This window comes from Alosa sapidissima, chromosome 8, assembly GCF_018492685.1.
Source record: "Alosa sapidissima isolate fAloSap1 chromosome 8, fAloSap1.pri, whole genome shotgun sequence".
NCBI classification, from domain to species: domain Eukaryota; kingdom Metazoa; phylum Chordata; class Actinopteri; order Clupeiformes; family Clupeidae; genus Alosa; species Alosa sapidissima.
This window is the reverse complement of record NC_055964.1, coordinates 33,783,415-33,806,229: the sequence shown is the minus strand read 5'-3', so window position 1 is coordinate 33,806,229 and position 22,815 is coordinate 33,783,415. Positions and strand designations below refer to the sequence as shown.

At 43.4% G+C, this 22,815-nt stretch overlaps 1 protein-coding gene across 2 annotated transcripts; it reads right to left on the bottom strand.

The window, feature by feature from the left end:
- Positions 1–1,396: 1,396 nt before the first annotated feature.
- ppp2r2aa (protein phosphatase 2, regulatory subunit B, alpha a) lies at positions 1,397–21,173 on the bottom strand. Of its 2 annotated transcripts, XM_042100333.1 has the most exons (11): positions 20,912–21,173; positions 18,395–18,472; positions 17,100–17,197; positions 15,777–15,942; positions 12,895–13,007; positions 12,101–12,278; positions 11,440–11,604; positions 11,086–11,255; positions 9,929–10,020; positions 6,792–6,798; positions 4,409–4,599 (listed from the first exon to the last, which is right to left on the bottom strand). In XM_042100333.1, exons 1-11 carry the CDS (start codon positions 20,916–20,918, stop codon positions 4,555–4,557), a joined length of 1,119 nt encoding a protein of 372 aa, XP_041956267.1. In that variant the 5' UTR covers positions 20,919–21,173; the 3' UTR covers positions 4,409–4,554. The 2 variants fall into 2 exon arrangements, with proteins under 2 accessions (XP_041956266.1, XP_041956267.1); XM_042100332.1 differs by lacking the exon at positions 6,792–6,798 and having other exon boundaries at positions 1,397–4,599.
- Between the last annotated feature and the right edge of the window lie 1,642 nt (positions 21,174–22,815).

The window sequence follows — 22,815 nt, the reverse complement described above, 5'->3', positions numbered from 1 at the left end:
CGCCCGTGGCCCCACCTGAACTGAAACGTCATCACTCGGGCAACCTTTTGGCCGAATGAAAACAAGTGTTCAAAGGGCTTTCATGAATTTTAAATTATCTTAATTGTGTAATAGCTGTACGGATATTTGTAGGCCTAAATCCTTGACCCTCTGCAATGTTTACATATAGCTGAATGTAGAATAGGCTACTCTTGATATATTTATCAATCTAATGTCATGCAAATTACACACATTACAGGAAAATATACTATATCCTATTTATGGGAAATCCATGTTCCTTAACTATGGTCAACAGGGGCCATAGAGCAGTACACAGGACACACACACTAGCCTGTTTTTGTGACCCACTGAAGAAAAACATAGAAAGAATCCACATTGTTGCTAACTCCCTGGTTGTCATCACACCTAGTAAGAATACTTAAATGTCAGACAGCCTTTCATCTATGTGAGGTCAGGTGATCAGCGTCATATGATATCTTCCTGCTGTTGCTACAGTTCTCATGCAGAAGAAAAACAATTGTTGCCTCAAGTGCATTGTAGTGATCATACTCAAATCAAAGTACACTAAACAAACAGGTAAAATAACTACATAAATGAATAGCTTTTTAAACAAACTGGTTAAATAACTACATAAAGATTGTTCCTAAATGTCACAGCTTCCCAAGACATGTATTGAGGGCGGTCAGATGGAATAAGATGGATCGCTTCTTTAACCCAGTATGGGCCAAATCGATCATTGTATTTCCCTGTGACCGTATACGGTCTATGGTTAGGCTACATCATGTTGCATCAGGACGAAGTCTGTCCATGGACTGCCATGGCCAGATTGACCTGGATTAATCTCAAGTGATTGGCTCAGCCTTCAACCAATCGGATACTCCGGCGGCACCATTGTTGTAAACAAAAGGCTTCTTTGGGTAAGTCTGAGTGGCACCCATTGTGGTCGCTGATTGGTTGACCTGGACAGCGGCCTGGTTTCCAGACCATAATGCACAACGGGGGGGCAGCCGTGGCCCACTGGTTAGCACTCTGGACTTGTAACCGGAGGGTTGCCGGTTCGAGCCCGACCAGTGGGCCGCGGCTGAAGTACCCTTGAGCAATGCACCTAACCCCTCACTGCTCCCCGAGCGCCGCCATTGTAGCAGGCAGCTCACTGCGCCGGGATTAGTGTGTGCTTCACCTCACTGTGTGCTGTTTGTGTTTCACTAATTCATGGATTGGGATAAATGCAGAGACCAAATTTCCCTCACAGGATCAAAAAAGTATATATACTTATACAAGAACATTGAGCAGGGGATCCACATGTAGCCCTCTGATTCAGGCAGCTGATATTGACACAGTTTCCAAAACTCTACAATGACACACACACACACACACACACCACTTGCACAGCTGATTGATTGATGAAGTTTATTTGGTTTTGAAGTCTTTTCATTGTTACATAAGTCTGACTAATTCATGTTCTCCCTGCATAAAGCCCCCCAGTACGAGCAGTGGTCAAACGCCCAGCCTTGAGTATTGTTCTTAAATCAAAGCACCACACAGCTATCCTACACAGCCTCTTTTCAGCCACAGGACACACACCTGTACACACACACCTCCAAACACCAACAGACACACACACATACACACACACACAGACAGACAGAGACAGACACACACACACACACCTCAACTGAATTTAACATTCACACTTTCTGCCCTGCATAGAGATAGTTGCCATCAGGTGCCCCATTCAACACTTGCTTGTCTACGAAGAGCACAGTCTTCCCAAGCAGGACAGACGGTAAGTGCATTAAGTCTAAATACAGAAGAAAAAAGCCTCAACATGCTTGGCAGTGCACCTCGGAGAGCTACTGCAAGCAAGAGCAGTTTGCGACGCCTTCAGCATGGATCCTTCAGATGAACCCAACGTCCAGTTCCCTCCAGCTCAGGCGTAATGGCAGGGAGAGGACTGAATGCAGAACCAGCATGGGAAAGGCAGCTAGCCGAGTCTCAAAAACGCATCCGAAACGTTTGAGAGTAGCACCTTTGCCAGGAGAGGAACGTCTTTGCTCAAACAGGACGATGGCTCACAGAGCCTCTGCTCTGGCTAGACAGTCGGAGAGGAACATCTCTACTTCTGTGGTCAAAAGAAATCAGTCCAAGAAGATCTCTGTCCGCATAGAGAATCAGTCGGGTAGGAACACCTCTACTTCTGTAGCAGGGAAGTCAAATGAAGTCAGTCCAAGAACATCTCTGTCCGCAGACAGAATCAGTCAGATAGGAATTCCTCTATAATATAATGCAGATGAGAGGGAAGAGAGGAACATCTCTACGCCAGTGGCGACAGGAAAGCCCAAGGACAAGGTCATGGATATGGAGCTCCATCCTGCCGAGAGGAAGGAAAACTCCAGCAGGTCTGCACCAGGGATGAGACAGACTCTCTCTCTCTCACACACACACACACACCACACACACACACACACATCAGGACACAGCCAACCCCAGTGCTCTACAGCCAGTGGGTCTACCCGAAGAGAGGCCTGCATACTTACGTACTTACGAAGGGCCTGCATACATACATATGCATGTACGCTAACACACACACAGACACTTGCACAAAGCTGATTTGAATATAGCTCAAGCAAAAAAGCTGAAAGGGTTTGTTACCCTGCAGGAGCCCCAGCAGCCGGGGGTAGGTGAGCTGCCTGCGACACCACAGGACAGCAGTGGAGACAGCAGACACAGCTCAGTAGTCTTTGGATCGCACTTCCTGCAGCCCCAGCCAATGACACGGCAGAGCCACACAAGAGCCGACTGTAGATTGGCCAGGGTCCAATCAGAGGCTACCTAAGGAGCCAATCCTCATCCACAACCACAGTTCTGATGCCGCCCCCCCTCACTTCGCTCCAGGACAGTCAGGTGGAACCAGCAGACAGATACAGTGCTGTAGATGACGCAGGAACATTACAGTGAGCCATCTTACAACCAGCAGACAGTGCTAAAGATGGCGCAGGACGTCACCATGCAGGACAGTTACAGGTTGGCCCTCTCAGAAGCAGCAGACAGTGCTGAAGGTAACATAGGACATCACTACGCAGGACAGATAGTGGGCCAAGCCACGACCGACAGACAGTGCTTAAGATCACTGCAGGACGTCACACTGCAGGACGTCACCATGCAGGACAGATACCGTTGGCCATCTCAGAACCAGCAGAGTGTGGGAGGAGCACACTGGACAGTCACAGCCCCAGAACTGCAATTCAGGATCAGATCACCCTCATTTAATTCTGTAGAAAAATAAATCTAACTATAGTGATTATCCTCTCATACAAACAGTTCTCAAAAAAAAAAAAAAAAAAAAAATTCTAATAAAAAAATAAAACACATTGAGATAAATCAAATATAAAAATACACACAAAACAAACAAAAAAGGTTAACATTGTTACCCAAGATCATGAGAAACCATTAACTTTTAACCTCCAGAAATTACAGTAAAACATGCCTGCAGTGATCAACATACAGAAGGTGTGTGTTGTTTGTGTGTGTGTGTGTTGTGTGTGTGTGGCAACAAACACAGAGAAACATCAGAAGAGTGCAGGATGACTAAAGCCTCCATTTGTGTGTGTGTGTGTGTGTGTGTGTGTGTGTGTGTGTGTGTGTGTGTGTGTGTGTGTGTGTGGTGGGGGCAATCATCAAGGGCTGCTGCAACTGTGCTGGTGTGGGCAGATACAGGGGTCTGCTGGTCCTTCTGTGGGCAGACACAGGGGCTCTGGGGCTCCGCTGGTCTGTCCATGCCGGTCCATATCCTGTCTCCACATAGAGACTGCTGTGCTGATCCCTCTCTCTACAGCCTCGCAAGGGGAAGACGGCTGGGAGACGCACCCACACACACACACACACACACACACACACACACACACACACACACACACACAGCGAGTCCTCGGAGCTCGGACCCCAGGATGGGTTGAGCACCACTGCCGATCAGGGCAGCCATCTCCGGGGACGTCAGCGGAGTCGGTCAAAATGAGAGACGAAAGAAATTTATCATAAGGACAAAAAAAAACAAAAAAAAAAACAATAAAGTAATAAAATAAAATCTGTAGGACATTAAAAAAAAACAATGTACATCAAAAACAGTAAAATGCACATACAGATGAACCAATGGAATGCCTCTGAGGTTGGGAGTGTTTAAAAAACGCATAGAAGTGGCTTACAGTAGAAATTAATTGGGGGGGAAATGGTGTTTGGTTTGCCTTTGCTTTGGCCTGGTCCTGAATATACTGCAGTCCTTATAAAACTGGTTTAGTATCAAAAGAAGTAGTTATTAATGCTAGTTAACATTTGTCCTGGAAAATGTACAGGTTGTTAGTGGTCGCTACGGCGATGATGTTGTCATGGGGATGCCATGTGGTGTGCAGGATCTTCCTGCTGAAGTCCAGACTGTCGACGCCCACTTCGTCCTTCCGCCGTTTCCCACCGGCGCACACACGGCGAGGCTTCAGCACCATCAGAGGCTGGCTGACCTCCCGCGACGCCTCCAGCGTGACGTCCTGTCGACCGCCCCTCTCAAACATCCGGAAGAAGTTGTTGTAGGAGCCCGTCATCACCACACTGCAACAGTGAAACAGCCAATCAGATCAAACAGTTCCTATGGGATTACGTCATCCAGGGGTGTGATTGGCAAAGGTAAAAAAAAATGGGGAAAATATACGAAGCGACGGCAATATACGGAGTGACATCCCTCCCCCCCGATGGTTCGAGTACTTTACTGTACTATAGTGTTAGCTACCGTATATATATTTACCTATCAACTACAATTCATAAAATACATGGGGCAAATCCTATGCAAGGGTGGCACTAGAAAAGGGCCTTAAAGAAAATAAACTAGGGGGGTCCGGAAGAACATTTTGAAAAATAACCCTTTAAATTATGACATCTGATGACTTTTACGGGAAGTATTGATACATTGAGATACATATATTTCAAACATTATAGCATATTACAATACAGCCTATAAGGCCTAAAGAAGACTAACATATATAAAGAAGACTAACTATAATAGAGCAAAGTAGCCTAGGCCTACACAAGATTAAACCAAATATGGCTGAAATATATAGGCCATCATGATCATTTTGCCAACAGTGACGCAGAACCATGGATTTTTTTCCATTTATAACATGTTTTGTTTATAACTTAAACCAAAATTGAGTACATTATTTACTATAGGCCTACTTGATAATAATATATCAGTGTTTCCCACAGAATTGGATTCAATTTGTGGCGGTAGCTGACTTGGTAGTGTATAGGTATAATTGAGTGCCTATTACTTTAAGACGTTCATGATTACACAGTTAACGTTAAAAGGCTGCTGATGTGTGGATGCAATCCATAACGTTTTCTACATAGTTAAAATAAAGGTTCCTACTTCTCCTTGGGACAAGCACTTTTGAATTTTGGAAAACACTTTTCCATTTACATCGGGATTTTGCAAACATTCAGCGTCAGTCAATAAAATAAGCCCTTCCAACGAAATTGACAAGCAGCTGTAAGTAGGCCAAGCATGCTAAATTCGACATCCAAACAGTATTCTAACGTTAGCTTTGACATACTGCTTGATTGCATAACTTAACTTAGTTTAGTCTCTTCAATGTAGCCTACTATGTTGTGATAAGACCTTAGCAGAGTTAACTTCAATGCAGCAGTTTTGAACAAATTTGCGCAGCATGGTCACGATGCTAAGCGGATTTAATAGCAATTTAGCCAGACGTCTTCTATGCAATGCTTCTATGTGGCAACAACAATCCCTCAACAATCGTGAATATTTTGTTAAATGCACATGCAGAGGAGGGGCAGCCGGCTACGAGAGAGAGAGCGGGGCGGGGCAAGGAAAGGCTGCGTGCGTAAAAAGCGCAGCTCAATGGCAATGCAAGGATTTGATCTTATATTTAAATTAAATTAAATTAAATTAAACATAGAATATTAATCTGTGGCGGCCGATTTTGATTTTGTGGCGCCCCGCCACAGATTAGTCAATGTATGGGAAACACTGTATATAGCCTGCCCCCTAACAGTCCTCTAGGCCTACGTACAAAATAGTGAATCATGTGATAGGCCTACTGATATTGATGCTGATTGAAGAGGTTGCAACTTGAAGGTTGTTGATATTTCAATTCCAAAGAGAATCAAATTACATTGATTCCTCTCCTCCCAAAGTAACACTGTAGGTCCTACACCTCTCCTCCTAAAATAAATGCTCTGTTTTAAGCTACTGCACCAGGATTGTGTAGGCTAACCGGCTACAACACTAGTTTTAAAAGCGCACACACTACGTGGGGAGCTAAGGTTATAATGCGGACTGCGCCTTTAAATTGGCAACTTTTTATCTATCAGCACAATGCTACAGTAGGCTATGTCCACTAAATATTCAGCTCAGTATTATGTGCAAGACATTTACTAAGTATGCCAAAGCTTTGATTTCTTAGCACAGTCACCATAACGTTACGTTTTCTCATAGTGAGATGGCATCCTGAAATATGTTTTAGACAAGGGGCGCAAGGTTCACGGAGGTGAACGGCTGGACAAACGCGTAAATGACAAGGTAAACTAAACAATGTAGTAGGCCTAAGGTAGACAGGCTTAGTGGTTAAAACTATGAAAACCTGTAAGGTTAGGCTAGTCTGTCACAGCTAACTTCAAGCACAGCTTACACGCGCAGAAATTAAAATGAATCACAAGATTCATTATCGGAAAATCCTGACAGCGAACCCGATGCAAAGCCAAAATGAGAAAAAAAACCTTCATACATGATGTCTTTAAATCTATTTGTTGACCTTTACCGTTTCATGGCTTCTGCTGAGAAACTAGTTCACCACACACACTGGCGGACGGACTGGATGGGGTCTCCTGTGCTGGGCAGGACTCAGAGCCAGACGTCAGAGTCTCTGGACTCTGTAATTGGTAGACTTGTGAACTGCAATGAGGATCAATGGAGAATGCCATTTTCCCCATTTAATGACCGTAGTTTTTTTTCAAGGCCAAGGTATCTGCAGTTTAGTGCTTGTGGTGTTACTTGGTGTATGGGAAATGTAGTTTAATGCCTTGTAGGGTTGGGTATCGTTTCAATTTGAACGATTCCGATTCCTAACGATTTCTTATTTCGATTCCGGTTCCTAACAATTCTTGATTCCGATTTTTTTAAGAGGCAAGATCAAAAAAAGTTTAGGATATTTTAAACGAGCTGGTCTCTCAGGGTATCTGCACATTTTCCAAGTGCAAATTAAAAGACTTTTAAGACCTTTTCAAGACATCTAAACAGGGGTGAAAGTAGTTTTAATTCTTGGTGGTACTATGATAGAGTTATAATGCGCACGCATAGCGCGCGCCGAAAATTTCACTTAGCCTAATTATTTATTTATTTACTGTATTATAGTCTACTGTATCATAGTGCATTTATTTATTTATTTATTTAGCCTAGTTACTCTGCTTGCTCCAACTAACAATCGTTTTTTTTTATATAGGCTACTGTATATCATGAAACACGTTTCTTTGAGTCATGCCTTTTTATTTGGGAGACTGCAACATACTTCTGTCCGCTAAGATCTGGTTAAGCCGTACACGCGCTCTCTGACTCTTGTCTGACTCTTGTCTCTCCAGCGAAACACGGCACACATAAAACCAGAATAGGCTATTGAAACATCAACATATTTTTCTTTAGCCTGTATGTTTTTTTTTTTATTTGGGAGACTTTCCAAGAAACGTCCGTCTGCTAAAACACTTTGGATACCAGTGCACGTTGGCGCAATTACTGTAGGCTACTGTATGCCCGCTATAGCTTGCTCGTTGTCTGTCCAGCTGCACGGGAGGTTTAGACACAATTCAGATACAGTTCAGAACGATGTATATGAAATGGATTTGGGGGGAAACGTGTTGCTTCTGGTAATTTGACATTAGCAGTTGTGTCGTCATGCTGAAAGTGCTATATTTTTCAGAGACAGTATAGTTTTCTTTCCGGTACGGCGTACCCTCTCCAAATATTTTAGTGGTACTCTGTACCGGCCAGTACCGGCTTACTTTCACCCCTGCATCTAAATGAAACTTAAGACTTTACCATGGCAAAAAGATATACGACTGTTTATGCAATAGTTTTTTTTTTCTACTAATTTTAACCCCCACCCCATTTTGGATGTCTACAGAAGTTACCAAATATATTTTGGCGAAAGAAAAATAATTGTGTGTGAATTACCTTCAAAGCTATAAATGCCCAATTTTAGGGTCTGGGCTGCTTGCTTTTGAAGCTGGCTGTACATATTTGGTTTTGCTTACTGTTCTTCACCCGTGTCTGTAGTAGCCTAGGCTACTTGCCAAAGACATGTGCACTGGACTGGATTCCCTTCAATATTTTTTTCAAAGTTAGACTAAGCTATTTACATATTTTAATAAGCCTACTTTATATAATTTACTATGTGCATCTATTGTCCAATATGCAGCACAGCAAATTAAAGTTAATCCACTACTTTACAATTTGCATACCAGTTGTATCTAAACCAACCAAAGCTTGACTGAAACACTGTAAAACCATTGACTTGTTTTAAATTAATTAAGAGACAGGTCCTCCTCGCATGATCCTGCTGAAAACTGCTGGTTTCATCTCAAACACGCACGTATTATGAACGCACGTTTTTTTTATGTAGCCAGTCGCCGACATTCAAAAAAATATGCGGTTATATTTCACAACTTTTGCGAAGTAGGCCTAGCCTACTGGGAAACGCTGGCAAGCAAGCTGCTGGCAGATATTACAGGTAGGCTATTATAACTTGAGAGATATTTTCTTCCCTAGGCTAGGCCAGCAACACACGCTGGAAAGATGCAAACAGATCAACATATACAGTATTTCCTACTGATTACGAAGCACTGCACATAATTTGACCAGCAGTCTTCGCGTCCATAGTTTGTGAAACGATGCTGCATCCGAGCAAAGATTTTAGATGCCCAGCGCAACTCCAAAAAGGAGAAAAAATGAGCGTCCGGCTTGAGGTTGCACCGGAAGCCGGACAGGGCTTTTAAAATCCATATGTCCGGCCTAAATTCGAACGTATGGCTAACCTATCGCTAACTGGCTTACCAACTCTTTCTCCGCTCATTCTACCGTAGGCTTCCTCATTCCACGTAGGCTACCTGTCTATCTCTCAGGCCTCAGCTACACCACGAAAACGTCAGGCATATTATTTTGTACATAGGCCTACTGTATTATTACCGTTTTCACACCTTTAACCACACCTGTGAAAAACATCTTAACTGCAACCACTACACTTCCTCCCGTAGCCTATAATATCCTAGTCACTTATACAATTGCGTTTTAAATACACGAAACTGGATGGAGACATCACTCGCTCTCTTGCACTCGCTGGCGGTCCCATACGCACATTTAATACCTCTCTTTTGAAAATTCTGTTGTATTTAAGACTTTTTAAGGATCCGCGGAAACCCTGCTTTCTGAATGAAATAGTCTGACCTTCTCTATGAATTTTAATTCTATGAACTATGCTCCTTCTTCGTTGGTGTTCAGCCGTTTGGTCGGCGGACTGGGAATCGAAACTAGGAATCGAAATTTAAACTTTTGAACGATTCCGGGAAAATCGCAAAGATAGTCCCGGTTCCAACCAATACTCGATATTCGATACCCAAGCCTAATGCTTTGTGGTGCTGCTTGGTTTGATGGGAAATGTAGTTTAGTGCTTTTGGTGTTGCTTGGTGTATGGGAAATGCATTTTAATGCCTTGTGGTGCTCCTTGGTTTGATGGGAAATGTAGTTTAGTGCTTTTGGTGCTGCTTGGTGTATGGGACATGTAGTTTAATGCCTTGTGGTGCTGCTTGGTTTGATGGGAAATGTAGTTCAGTGCTTGTGGTGCTGTGTTGGGCGGTGACGTGACCCCAGACTCACCTGTCATCTCCACTCCAGCAGCACTCAAACTTGTCGAAAATGCAGTCATTCTCATAGAGCGAGCACAGCTTACTCCTCAGGTACTCGTGCACCTGGACACACACACACACACAACACATCTCATTAGGATGCAGTCATTCTCATAGAGCGAGCACAGCTTACTCCTCAGGTACTCGTGAACCTGGACATACACACAACACATCTCATTACATGTTTATATCAACTGAACAGTGTTCATCAGTGATCCAAGTGTTCATCAGTAATTGAAAAACCCATGGATAGACCTTATATAATAATAATAATCTTTATTTATATAGCACTTTAATCACCATAATCACCATAATACACAGTGAGATCACCAATCAGATTATTCTGCACACAATGAGTGAGATCACGAAAGATCATCTTTTTACTTTTCATCAAGACGGCCATATGGATTTCCAGTTACAACTAAATAGAATCCGCAAAATGAATTAACTTTTCCATTATTCATTACATAGTTCACAACTGTTACAGCTACTGCTGAGGGGGTACCAGGTGTTTCACTACTCAAAGGCTCCCTCTAGAGGAGAAAAACAAGTAATTGCCACCTTTTACATAAGCCTTTGCTTCATGTCTTATTTTCAGGGTTCCCACTCTAAGTCAAATGTAAAATTCCATGACTTTTCCCTGACAAAAAAATCTGGATTTCCATGACCTATAATGAGAAGATTTCTGAGCAGCCGCATAGCATTCAAGAATCTTTTTTTTAGAGCGGAATATGAATAAATGGGTATTTAAGAAACAAAGTTGGGCTCCCCATCACCACTCAAACATGCAGTAAAGATAACAAAGTTGGGCTCCCCATCACCACTCAAACATGCAGTAAAGCTAACAACCAGATATACACCAGTTCTGTGTGGAAATACATTTCTATTATGTGTTTTGGCAAGTATATTTTAAATTGCCACAACAAAATTCCCTGATATTCCTCAGATATATGGCTTTGCCTCAGATATGATAAAATTCCCTGACTTTCCATGTCTGGAAAAGACTATCAAAATTCCATGATATTCCAGAAATTCCATGACCCGTGGGAACCCTGTATTTTCTAATAAATATCACAACACCCCACAACACACCCTAAAATCACAGAATAAATATAATAACACACACACCTGGTAGGTCTCAACAGGCCGGCTCTCCATGTTGAGGTCCCAGATCTTGACGGACAGATAGTCTCGAGTCATCATGTAGCGGCCGCTGTGGCTGAACTTGACGTCTGAGATGGATGAGATGATCTCCGAGAAGAACGACCGTCGGCTGGGGTCCTCCTGCTCCTCAAACACTACAAGCAAGAGGGAGGGGGAGAGCACGGACACACACACACACACATATATACACGCACACACACACACACACGCACGCGCATACACACACACACATATACACAATAGAAAACGTTACAGAATGGCCAACTTAAGTACAGTCCAGAGCAGGAGTCACCCAGGCCTAGAGGGGGCGCTACTCACGTTTAGAGTGTTGGTCACAGAGCGCCGAGGCGCGCATGTCACACAGGCGGATGGTGCCTTTGCTGCTGCTGTAGACGAAGGTGTTGCACTGGTGGGGGTGGAACTCCGCCGCAGTGATCACCTCCGTCAGCTCCTCCATGTTGGCCGGCTTGATGTCCACAATGTCTTAGGGGTCAAAGGTCAAGGCTCACATAACACTGCTGGGTCATCGGTCAGGAGCTGGCCCAGGACTGGTCCTGAGGCTGCCCAAACCCAGAGGCCTGATCCTCTCTGGTGGACCACCATGCCAGGTGAGGGCGTGTGTGGGTGTGTGTGTGTCAGATTCAGGGTCACATCTTTAACAGTAACTCTGAGATCTGACCACCTCAGCCGTGTCCCCCCCCCAGCGCTAATCTACTTCAGAGGATCAGGTACTCCCAGAGGACACACACACACAGGAGAGACTCTTATCGACAAGCAGCTCATGCTTCATGCTCTAGTCATTACAGGAAACCGTAACACACACAAACTCTCCCGCATACACACAAACAGAAGCTTTATCCCTCTCAAACACACAGACTTCGTTCCGTTTTATTTCACATACACCATAGACTAAGGCCCTATCTGTCTGATATACCCACTCTCTCACACATACACACACACACACACACAGGTAGGATACTGAAGCTGCGATCGGTGATCTCGAGGTGCCACAGGTTGATGCGCAGGTCGTCGGCAGACAGGTAGGTCTCGTTGTCGCTGTTGACGGAGATGGAGTTGATGTGGTAGGTGTGTGCGTTGGCGAAGACGCGCCTGGGACTGGCCTCCACCATCAGGTCCATGGGCTGAAATACGGGTACCTGTGAGGGACACACAGAGCGGCCAGGCAGCGGATGAGCAGAGGGAGGAGGGGTTCCTCTGAGGGTCAAAGGAGGCTCCTAAGCTGCCCGATTTCCCAGCAATGTTTCGAAAACAAAGTGCATTTCAAACAAGGAAGTTGCGGTGCGGTTTGCAGCATTTGTTGCAATGAAATTGCAAAAGCAGTATTAAACAAAATATGCTTAATTTATTTGTACATGACAAATTGCTTTGGTTTGGATACTTTCTGGGCCAGGCGTGGCCTACTGGGGAAGTGGTTGAGCACTAGTCTCCCATGCCCACATCCACGGCTGAAGTGCCCTTGAGCAAGGCACCTAACCCCTCACTGCTCCATGAGCGCCGCTGTAGCAGGCAGCTCACTGCTCCGGGTTAGTATGTGCTTCACCTCACTGTGTGCTGTGTGTGTTTCACTAATTCACAGATGGGATAAATGCAGAGACCAAATTTCCCTCACGGGAAGAGTATCTATACTTGTACTTACGTACTTCACAAAAACCTTTTTTAGAACTTAAGCTCACATTGACTAAACAATAAAACAAACAAACATTACTACACTGGTTGTGCTGGTGTTTGTAGTGTGTGTGTGTGTGTGTTCACCCGTAGAGCAGTGACTGAGCTGGGATCTCTGTATCGCCCGTCGTCCTCCTTCAGGTTGTATCCTTCAGGTCTCTTATCTCGCTCACTGATCTTCCACAACTTAATGGTTTTATCTGCAGGGCAAAGTACACACATGATCACACACACACACACACACACACACACACACACACACACACACACACACACCAAAGTACAGTAAATACTAGCTCAAAGTCAAAGGGAGAGAGAAGAGCATCAATATCAGCTGTAGCACTCAGTAGTACTCACCCCACTGAACTCCTCATAACACTGTCCTACAGCTCAAGATCAATTCCCAACGGACGACTACTGCTACTGTGTTATATGCACATTACACCGTGTGACGCTATTTTTCGCTCTGATCTAGCAGTGGGGGCTCTAAACGTTTTGTATGCCCAGACTGCACTCTTGATTCATCAGTAAATTAAGCTAATAACATGTTTTGATACAAAAAAGGAAGACAAACAGAGGAGCTGCCTTGAGCGGATAATTACAACCCAAAAAGTCACTTAAGATGCAGCACGTGGACGCATTTTGGGTTCTACTGTGTTCCAGGACTGCCTACGCGTTCCAAACGGGTTTCTCGTCCACGCATTTTTTTTTGGTTCTACCGTGTACCAGGACTGCCTATGCGTTCCAAACGTGTGTTTCTCGTCCAAGCATTTTGGGTTCTACCGTGTACCAGGACTGCCTATGCGTTCCAAACGTGTGTTTCTCGTCCACAGGTAAAATCATAAATAAAAAGAGAGCCGATGTAGCTGATCTCTACTTAGCCTAGCCCACATTAACTAAAATGTAGAAAGATAGGCTATCCTTCCTGCTGTGTGGGTTATTTTAAATCCAGGGAGTTGTATACAGCACTGTGAGCATGTCTTCCTTTAGGTTGTATACAGCACTGTGAGCATCTCTTCCTTCATGTTATATACAGCACTGATAGACAGTGAGCACAAATTCTGAGGCCCCATGGCAGGTGCACAGAAATGTACTGCTCAAAAAAATTAGGGGAACACTTCACTCATACACTGGATCGGTACTCAGACACTGTTTGGTTCTGAGCACAAGTAAAACTTTTGAGGCGAGTGTTTTATTTTGCAAGAACCGTCAGACATTCTGTGAATGTAGTTTGAGAATGGAGAAAAGGGTGGAAGGTTTCAAAAAATGTGTTTTTTTTTTTTGTGGAAAACCTAAGTGTTCCCTTAATTTTTTTGAGCAATATATTTCATACAACAGCCATGGTTCCCTCCATAGCTCGTTGGTTTCGTCAACTTCCCTGCAGTCATTGCACAATTAGACTTATGAATGAATCCTTTACACCCCTCGTGCAATGGCAAAGATATGCTTGCGACCACGTGTGAAAACTTACATAGGTGACCTCAAGAGTAGGGCTATTAACAGAAATCAAATGTCAATTATAAGTTCCAAGGACTATGAAATCAGCAGCATAATAGATTATTTTGCCGGATTCTGTTTTACGTAACAATGCTGATATTATGTCTTGCCTTTGCTTAAAGGGGTGTTTCAGGATTTTGGACATAGGACCTCATTTCCAAGTTAGCAAGTGTGATATTTATCAGTGGAAACTGTTTAACACGTTTCATCCAGTCCTTCTAGTTGCAGAGTTCGCAGGTGCTAGGCTAGCGCAAGTCATCAGTACGTGTTGGCCTGCCACTAAAAACAGTCTTACCCACGCCACAGTACACCCAAGGCAAATAAATTATAACGCCAGACTATCGATGTAAATGTCTGTAAAAGGTAACTGTTGCATTAATATATTTACATTACATTTTGTAATTTGTTTACATTCTGAAATATAGAAAATGGACTGTGGGCCAGATGTACGTACATTTGCGAACGTAGCGTTATCAGAGTAATGGACAAACCGCAGATTGCGAACGCTGTTAGACCCAACTTTCCGTTGTATTTATCAATCGTTCAATCCTTAGAGTAAACTGCGCCTTTCTCTGCCTTTCTCCGCCCATAAACGCAATTACGAACGTCCACAACTGAATGGTTGATGAACATGTCCACAACTGAACATGATAAGATGTCAAGAAGCAGGGAGATAATGAAGATCAGTAGTTTTACTCAAACTACCTGTGCACGTAGGCTATGGAAAATTGGTCAAATCTAGCAAGTAAGAAAGTTTAAGTGAATGACATGAAAGTGAAAGTAAGACATTCGAAAGGCCAATGAAAGTTAAGGTCACGTTTGATAGTACAAATACCTACAAAACTGGTGCTCTAAATAGCGATTCTGTTGTCTTTGAAAGGTTCTCTTATTGATGCATTGAACTGCAATTTGGATTAACACCTGCTTTTACAAGGCGGAAGTATTTAGGCGCAGAATAGACGTGTGCTTTCAGGAGCAGTCTTTGTACATACCACTCTTTATGCTTCCCCTCCCATGTTTTTACGCTAAACTCCCACTTTCCCCTGGATCCTCCCATGAGTGCATATGCATGACACGGAAAACACAATTAGCCATTTTCAGCTCCCGCAACAGGCAGTTTGCACTTTTACATCATTGCGGCCTGTTTGTACATACCTCGCAATGATTTTACACGCACGTTGCAAAACAAATACACCTGAAGTGGGCGCAAAAGCGTTAGTACATCTGGCCCTGTGCTTCTGAAATCACTGCGTAATCTTGTAAAATAAGTCATCTAAAGATTGACCAAAATTATAGTGATTATAACCTTTGGAATTGAGCAGCCCTCTGTCTACCATTGTTTCTTTGAGATAGTGTGTGAGTGTGTGTGTGTGTGTGTGTGTGTGTGTGTGTGTGTGTGTGTGTGTGCTTGTGCGTGAGTATGTGTGTGTGTGTGTTTGTGTGTGAGTGTGTGTGTGTGTGTGTGGACTGACCATTAGTGGACAGCAGGAACTGGGCGGCGTTCTTCTGGGGCAGCCAGCGGATCTTGTTGATCTTCTCCTCGATCTCCAGGCTCTTGAGGTAGTCGAACTCGGGCTCGTGGCTCTGGAAGGTGCTGTAGACGTTATACTGCCCTCGGCACAGCGGCTGGCTCTTGCTCTGGGGGGGGGGGGGGGGGGGGGGGGGAACACCAATGAGGTCCTACCTAGGCAGCCAATTTACTTAATGAAAACACTCAGACATTGAACTGCCCTCCGCGAGCGCAGACCTAGCCGACGGTCAGACGTTTGATGATGACCTCTGGTCTATCGATGAGCGTCTGCGGCCTATATATCAGGCTCTTCCGCCAGCTCCATATATTTCCAGTGTAGCGTCAGCGGTGTTGCAGTGGCTATTGTTTTAGTGTCCCTGTTTTCACAAACCCAGTTGGGCGTTGCACCTAGTGAATGAGCATGTCAAGTTGTGAAAAATTATCTATGCGTGTGTTGAAGCTGAATACAGAGTTGCCCTGTTGGGCATAAGATGATGAGTACATCTACTCTCATAGCAACACTTACAACAAGTCTTACTGATCCTAGCACTCACCAGCCGTTAAACTGACAAGTAACTGTTAAAATACAGCACTCACCGACGCACTTATTCTTACTGTACTCTAATGTGTTTTTTTTAAACTGTCCTAAAATTGTGAGAATTGTTCTAAAACTTACTGTTTACCATGTTGTTAGTCGCTTTGGTTAAAAAAGCGTCAGCCAAATGTAATGTAATGTAATGTAATAAGATGGCTTCACAACCCAGCTGACACTCCACCGGATATTTGAGCTGGCAGAAGCGCCATCCATGAGATATAGTCAATAGGTCTGGTGTACACAGCACAGGCAACACTGACAGTGCTGTTGATTTGATAGAGGTGAGTGGGTAAGTAAGTAAATATTTATTTGTATAGCAAAGGTAAATGAAGGCATGGGCCTTACAGAAGGAGAGCGTGTCAAGCCCAAATTTTAGAAATTTAATTGTAGCCCAGATTGATACTGTGTAAATACTTTTAGTATCCAGTTGGACGCAAGTTTGGAATGGAAGGCTTTCCTCAATGTTCTGATGTATTGTGTTTGTGTGTGTGTACATATATGTGTGTGTGTGTGCGATGCGAGCCCTGATGCGGGGTCTTGCTATTGTATAGTGTGTGTGAGTGTGAGTGTGTGTGTGTGTGTAACCGCGATGCAAGCCCTCACCTCCGGGTCCTGCTATTGTATAGTGTGTGTGAGTGTGAGTGTGTATGTGTGTGTGTGTGTGTGTGTAACCGCGATGCAAGCCCTCACCTCTGGGTCCTGCTGGAAGATGACCACTCGGCCTCCTTTGTCCCCAGTGGCCAGCAGCTCTCCTGAGTGGCTGAACTCCACAGTGGAGATGATGTCAGCTACAGCAACACCAAGCAAATGTGCTCAGTTATATCACCCAATGAGAAAGAGACACAACATAGAAGGGGCTCTGTGTGTGTGTGTGTGTGTGTGTGTGTGTGTGTGTGTGTGTGTGTGTGTGTGGGGTGAAGGAGGAGCCCCTGCTCTCATAGTACCAACTGCATGTATTCACTGTCGAACAAATCCACGTCTCTCTCTCTCTCTCTCTTCAATTCATCGTTGCTTTATGAGCATGAATGCAGGTACAGTGCTGCCAGAGCATGCAAATAAAACAGCATAATAACTTATCGTAGAACAACATTTCTCTCTCTCAAACAAGTACACTCTCTCTCTCTCAAACACTTACACACCCTCTCTCTCTCTCTCTCACACACAAACACACACACACACACACACTCTCTCTTAACAGAGTACCATCTGTGGTCCATCTAAAGATGAGCGCCATCCCCAATACTGTAACACAGTGAGCGTACTCCCATTGACAGTGGAGGTTAACAATGTGACCGCAGAGGTTAACATGGTGACCGCAGAGGATAACACGGTGACCGCAGAGGATAACATGGTGACCGTTGTGTAGCTATACATGTGTAGCTATGTCCATATGTCCATATTTATTTTATGCTGGTCTCACTTTATTCTTGCACTGTTGGACTTAATTATTTGCACCATCACCATGACACTCACTCTCATAGAGCACCTTACCATGCATACAGAATCACAGGCTCAGTCCCTGCCCTGTCACTGCAAGCGCCTCATGCTTGATCGTCCTTAAGCTCACTATGTGGATATTTGATTTAGTTTATTTAGTATATTTAGTATTTAAGCATTTTTTTTTTACCTTCTACGGTCTCTATTGTGCAGTGGAGGTTTTTTAAAAATATTTATACTTTATATTTATATACTTACCTACTTTTTCTGCTGTAAGTGCATGTTGTGTGTGATGTCAGTATGCTACAGAGACCTTGAATTTCCCCTTGGGGATCAATAAAATATCTATCTCTCTATCTATCTATCCTGACCTGTACTGAGGTGTCAGCATGGCCGAGATGCTGAGACTCCTCATAGGGACCTGTAATCTGCCCCCAGCTGATACCCCATAAACACACACCTACCCAGAGCTCCGCCCTCACTGAGGGCAAATCCCCACAGCAGCCCATAGAGGGCAAACGGCATGGGCACACAGAGACAACACTTACCCTCCGCGATGTCATCATCAAACGCCCCCTTGACCTGAGAGAAGCACCACTGGACCTCATCGTCCCCGTCACCAGCACCTGCATGAGAGACACACACACACACACACACACACACACACACACACACAATCAGCTGCTGGGAACCTGCATCTAACAGAGCGTTGTCACACACAAACACCATCTGCTGCTGGGTACACAAATCTTACAGAGCATTACCACACACACACACACACGTCAATCAACCTCAGGGTACCTGTGTCTCAGAGCATTACCACACACACACGTCAACCAACCTCTGGGTACCTGTGTCGCACAGAGCATTACCACACACACACACACACACACACGTCAACCAATCTCTGGGTCCCTGTGTCTCACAGAGCGTCTGTGAGTTACTCAAATGAGTCATAAGAAGCTCGACATCAAAGGCTCTCCACCAGGGGTTACCAGAACATTTTATGAAAAATAACATTTTAATTCTTCATTAAACCATGACTTTTCAATTTAACTTTATATGTAGAGTAGTATACAGATATGAACAATACAACATACATAGAAGTGTGAAAAGCTGTAGAGAGTATTATAATTGTGAGTACTATAATACTATGGCAATAATGCCGTCTTTGTGGGCTAATAATGTTATGTCATAATAATACAGGGCTACTCAGCTGTGCAGTTTTATTAACGCTGCATTCAGGGTTCCCACTCTAAGTCAAAAGTAAAAATCCATGACTTTCCCCTGACACAAAAAAAACAAACACGAAATTCCATGACTTACTATATAATGAATGGTACAATATACCAACCAATGATTTCAAGTATATTTTACTTTTTTAGAGCAGGAGATGAATAAATTTAAATTTATTGTGCTTATATAGCGCCAAAACATTACACATGTATCATGGCGCTTTACAGAATGTAGGCAATCAGAGAAAAAGAGGGAGAAAAGAAAAGGAAGAAGGAAAGAAATGTGCATTGAATAAACAAAGTTGGGATACTCAAGGAGGCAGTAAAGATAATAACTAGATATACACCAGTTATGCGTGGAAATATTGGTATTAATGTATTTTGGCAAGTACATGTTAAACTGCTACAACAAAATTCCCTGATATTCCATGACATTGCCCCAAAAATTAGAACATTCCCTGACTTTCCATGTCTGCAAAATTCCATGATCCGTGGGAACCCTATGCATTGTTGTTTACAGTCAAATATAACTGCATGATCATGTTGTCCTACACCTGTGATAGTTGGCCTATGCTGATGACTATGTGATGTTGAGTCTCCAACTCAAGAAACCAATCTAAATCTTGTCTAATCTAATTTAACAACACTGTAGTAAAGCTAAAATGGAATGTATTATTCTGTGGGCAGAAAAATGCAGGGGTGGAGTGAGGGGTTGCAAACACCAACCTGCTTATTCTGGGGGTCATGGCTCAAAAAAGGTGGAGAACCACAGGTCTAAATGTTACAGTAGTAGAAACAGATAATGATGCCGTCTAATGATGTGACGAATAACAATTTTGATAATCTGCTTGTTCTTAATAACTAGTCAACAAATTATGACATTAGCTACACCACTAGCTACTGCCAGCAACGTTCGCTTAGAGATTTGAAACCTGAACACCAAACTCAGAGATATGTGAGACTGATTCCATCACCCACAACAGTTCCCGTCTGAGCATTTCCCTAAACCTGCTAGCCTGTACCGTACATTTATGGTTCCTTACATGCACTAAAATAACAACTTTAAGGCTGACAGTCTGCGGATGCACAAAAGTAACAATATTAGCTAACGTTACCTCTTTGATGATATTCACGAAGTAACGTTAGCGCTACAATGTACCGAATGAACTAATACAGTTAACTAATCGCTACTGCTACCAGGCGATGTTACAAAGTGTCTGCGACCTAATAGATGTATTAGCACGTGTAGTCAAAACAATTAACAGCATTGAAGTTGGTTAGCAGGCTATCAGACGATTTGACACACCAGGCTTCCCAGCACAGCACCACCGCCTAGCTAACGTTCTAGCTAGTCAACCTCAATTGAAATCAGCAAGCCAGCTAGTAAGCGAACTAGCTAACAAATTTGTTACCTAAGATATGTCCATGTCATGTCTGTTAACTCCGCTGCAGTAGTAAACAGGCTTAAACAAAGCTAACTAAAGCAGCGGGTATTGCTTTATGAATGTGATCTCGGGACCTGACATAAGAGATTCCCTCTCTTCCTAGCTAGGTAGTCGGGAGCCAGCATAGCTTGCTAGCCTCCATTAGCTTGCTTGCTTCTGCAACAGCACAAACGTTACAGATGTGGAACTAAATTCCCAATTGAATGGAACGCGTATGCAATAAACCTCTCGTCGCACTGTCTTTAACGTTACTATTTCTTTCTAGATCTACATGAGCAACGTCGGCAACATCGATAATTAGTCAATTCACAGTATTTCTGCAGCAGCTATGCTAACGAGCTAGGTTAGCTAGATCCTTGGAACACAGGGCTAACGTTAACATTACCTGCCATGCTGAGAGGGAATGTCAGTCTTGAGTTTCAGCGCTTGCTGTGCCAATCTGCCGAGCTTGGTGGAGTAAAAATGTCCGCAAGAAAAGTCTAGTAAACTAAGTAACTGCACTGCGTGTCAACTCAATGAATAACCTTTCTTTAGTATTTCGCTCAATAGTACTCGCCACTTTTCATCAGTGGGGAAATAACAAAACTTTCTAACTCTGCAATCAAGAGTAGCCTACTCACTCCACAGCACTTTCAAAATGGCGCAACGTCTTCCCGCTCTGACGTCAGGGCGTCAGACGTAACATAATTACGCACTCAAAGAAATTAACAAACAAATCCAAGAAAGGGGAATCAAATTTGCTGTTTTTTTTTTCCAAGTCCGCCCGCCTCCCTCCATGTTCCATCAGGCCTATTTCACAACCACATTTTTAGATGACGTGTTAATCAAAGAAAAGGGAATCTAATTTGCTGTTTTTTTTTCAAGAGTCAAATAAGCAATCAAGGTAAAAAAATCTAACTCAAAATCAATCAACTAAGTTTATTTTACAGTTTAGCTATGCCCCGTTAATTAATCAGGTCAGGTTCATTGGTCATTCCCAAAACTTTTTTTAAACAGAATTTTGGAAAACAAGAAGAACATTTTATCTGCAATATAATAGTTATTATTATGACCGCCGCTAGCAAAGCTAGCGAAGCGGTCATATAGGGATTGTCAAAGTTTTTTTTTTTTTTTTTTCGTCATCTACTTCCTGAATTTTTGGTCAACGATACCTGGGACACCGAACCACCGGGGCACATGAAATTTGGTGGGTATGTAGCCCCACTAGACTTTTACGGAAACATTTTGTTTGGTCCCCGGGGCCACTCCCCCCCCGCCACCCCCCCGCGCTGGGCCCCCCGAAACCCCAAAAATGCAGTTTTTCCTAAATAACTACCTGATCCGTGGCACCGAGGATGAAGAAATTGTTATGGTATGTTGGTCTCAAGGGCCCACATCAACCTAGCCCATAATCACTCATTTGTGATTTGCACCCCCCCGGTAAAAAATGAAAATGCAATATCATTCTGCTTTAATTGCCCCTCTCTTCAGTTAAGATGTTCAGAACTGCCAAATTGTATGTGTATGATTAACCTGACATTCTCTGGGGGTATGCCAAGTTTCGTAGAATTTCATCCATGGGGGGGGGGGGGGGGGGGGGGGGGGGTCTAAAAAAATTAAGTTATGTGTAGATTTAGTAACTGTACACTCATTGGCCTGTAGATGGTGGTGCACACATATACACACGCACACACACACAGGCACGCACATCAGGCAATTACAACAGGCGATACATAATTACAAATTCAGCAGGATTAAAGGAAAACCAAATATTCATCACAATAATTTGGCTGCATTTCCAGTATTGGCGTCATGTAGTCGTTTGTCCACCAGATGGCGCATCGTTGCAGTGAGACATAATTTTGTTGGAAGTTAATCTAAAGTGGGTTGGAAAGACACTACGCTTCCTACAAGGACAAGACTGTAGTTAACCGCAGAGAACGTCTAATAAGGGTAGGATGATTTCTGCATGACATGTAACTCCCATTTCTTCTTGAAGCAGAAATAAATCTGAGAATGTTTATCGGACATGCTTGGTTTTTACTGCAGGTAGGCTACGTTAATCTTAAATTATATCAATAGCCTAGAGTAGGTACAATAATGTTACCGTTAGCATTGGTTGAGTGATGGAGGCCAATTTGATTATTGATGTATTTGTAGAAAACCATGCGGTTATAGGCTACCAAGAAAATTGATAACAGCACTAATTGCATCTTTCGACTGTCATCTCATTTGCTTATGACCATAACCTAGGCTACTAGGAGCTAAGCAAGTTAGCCACAACACATTCGCTACGTGATGGTTTTCTAA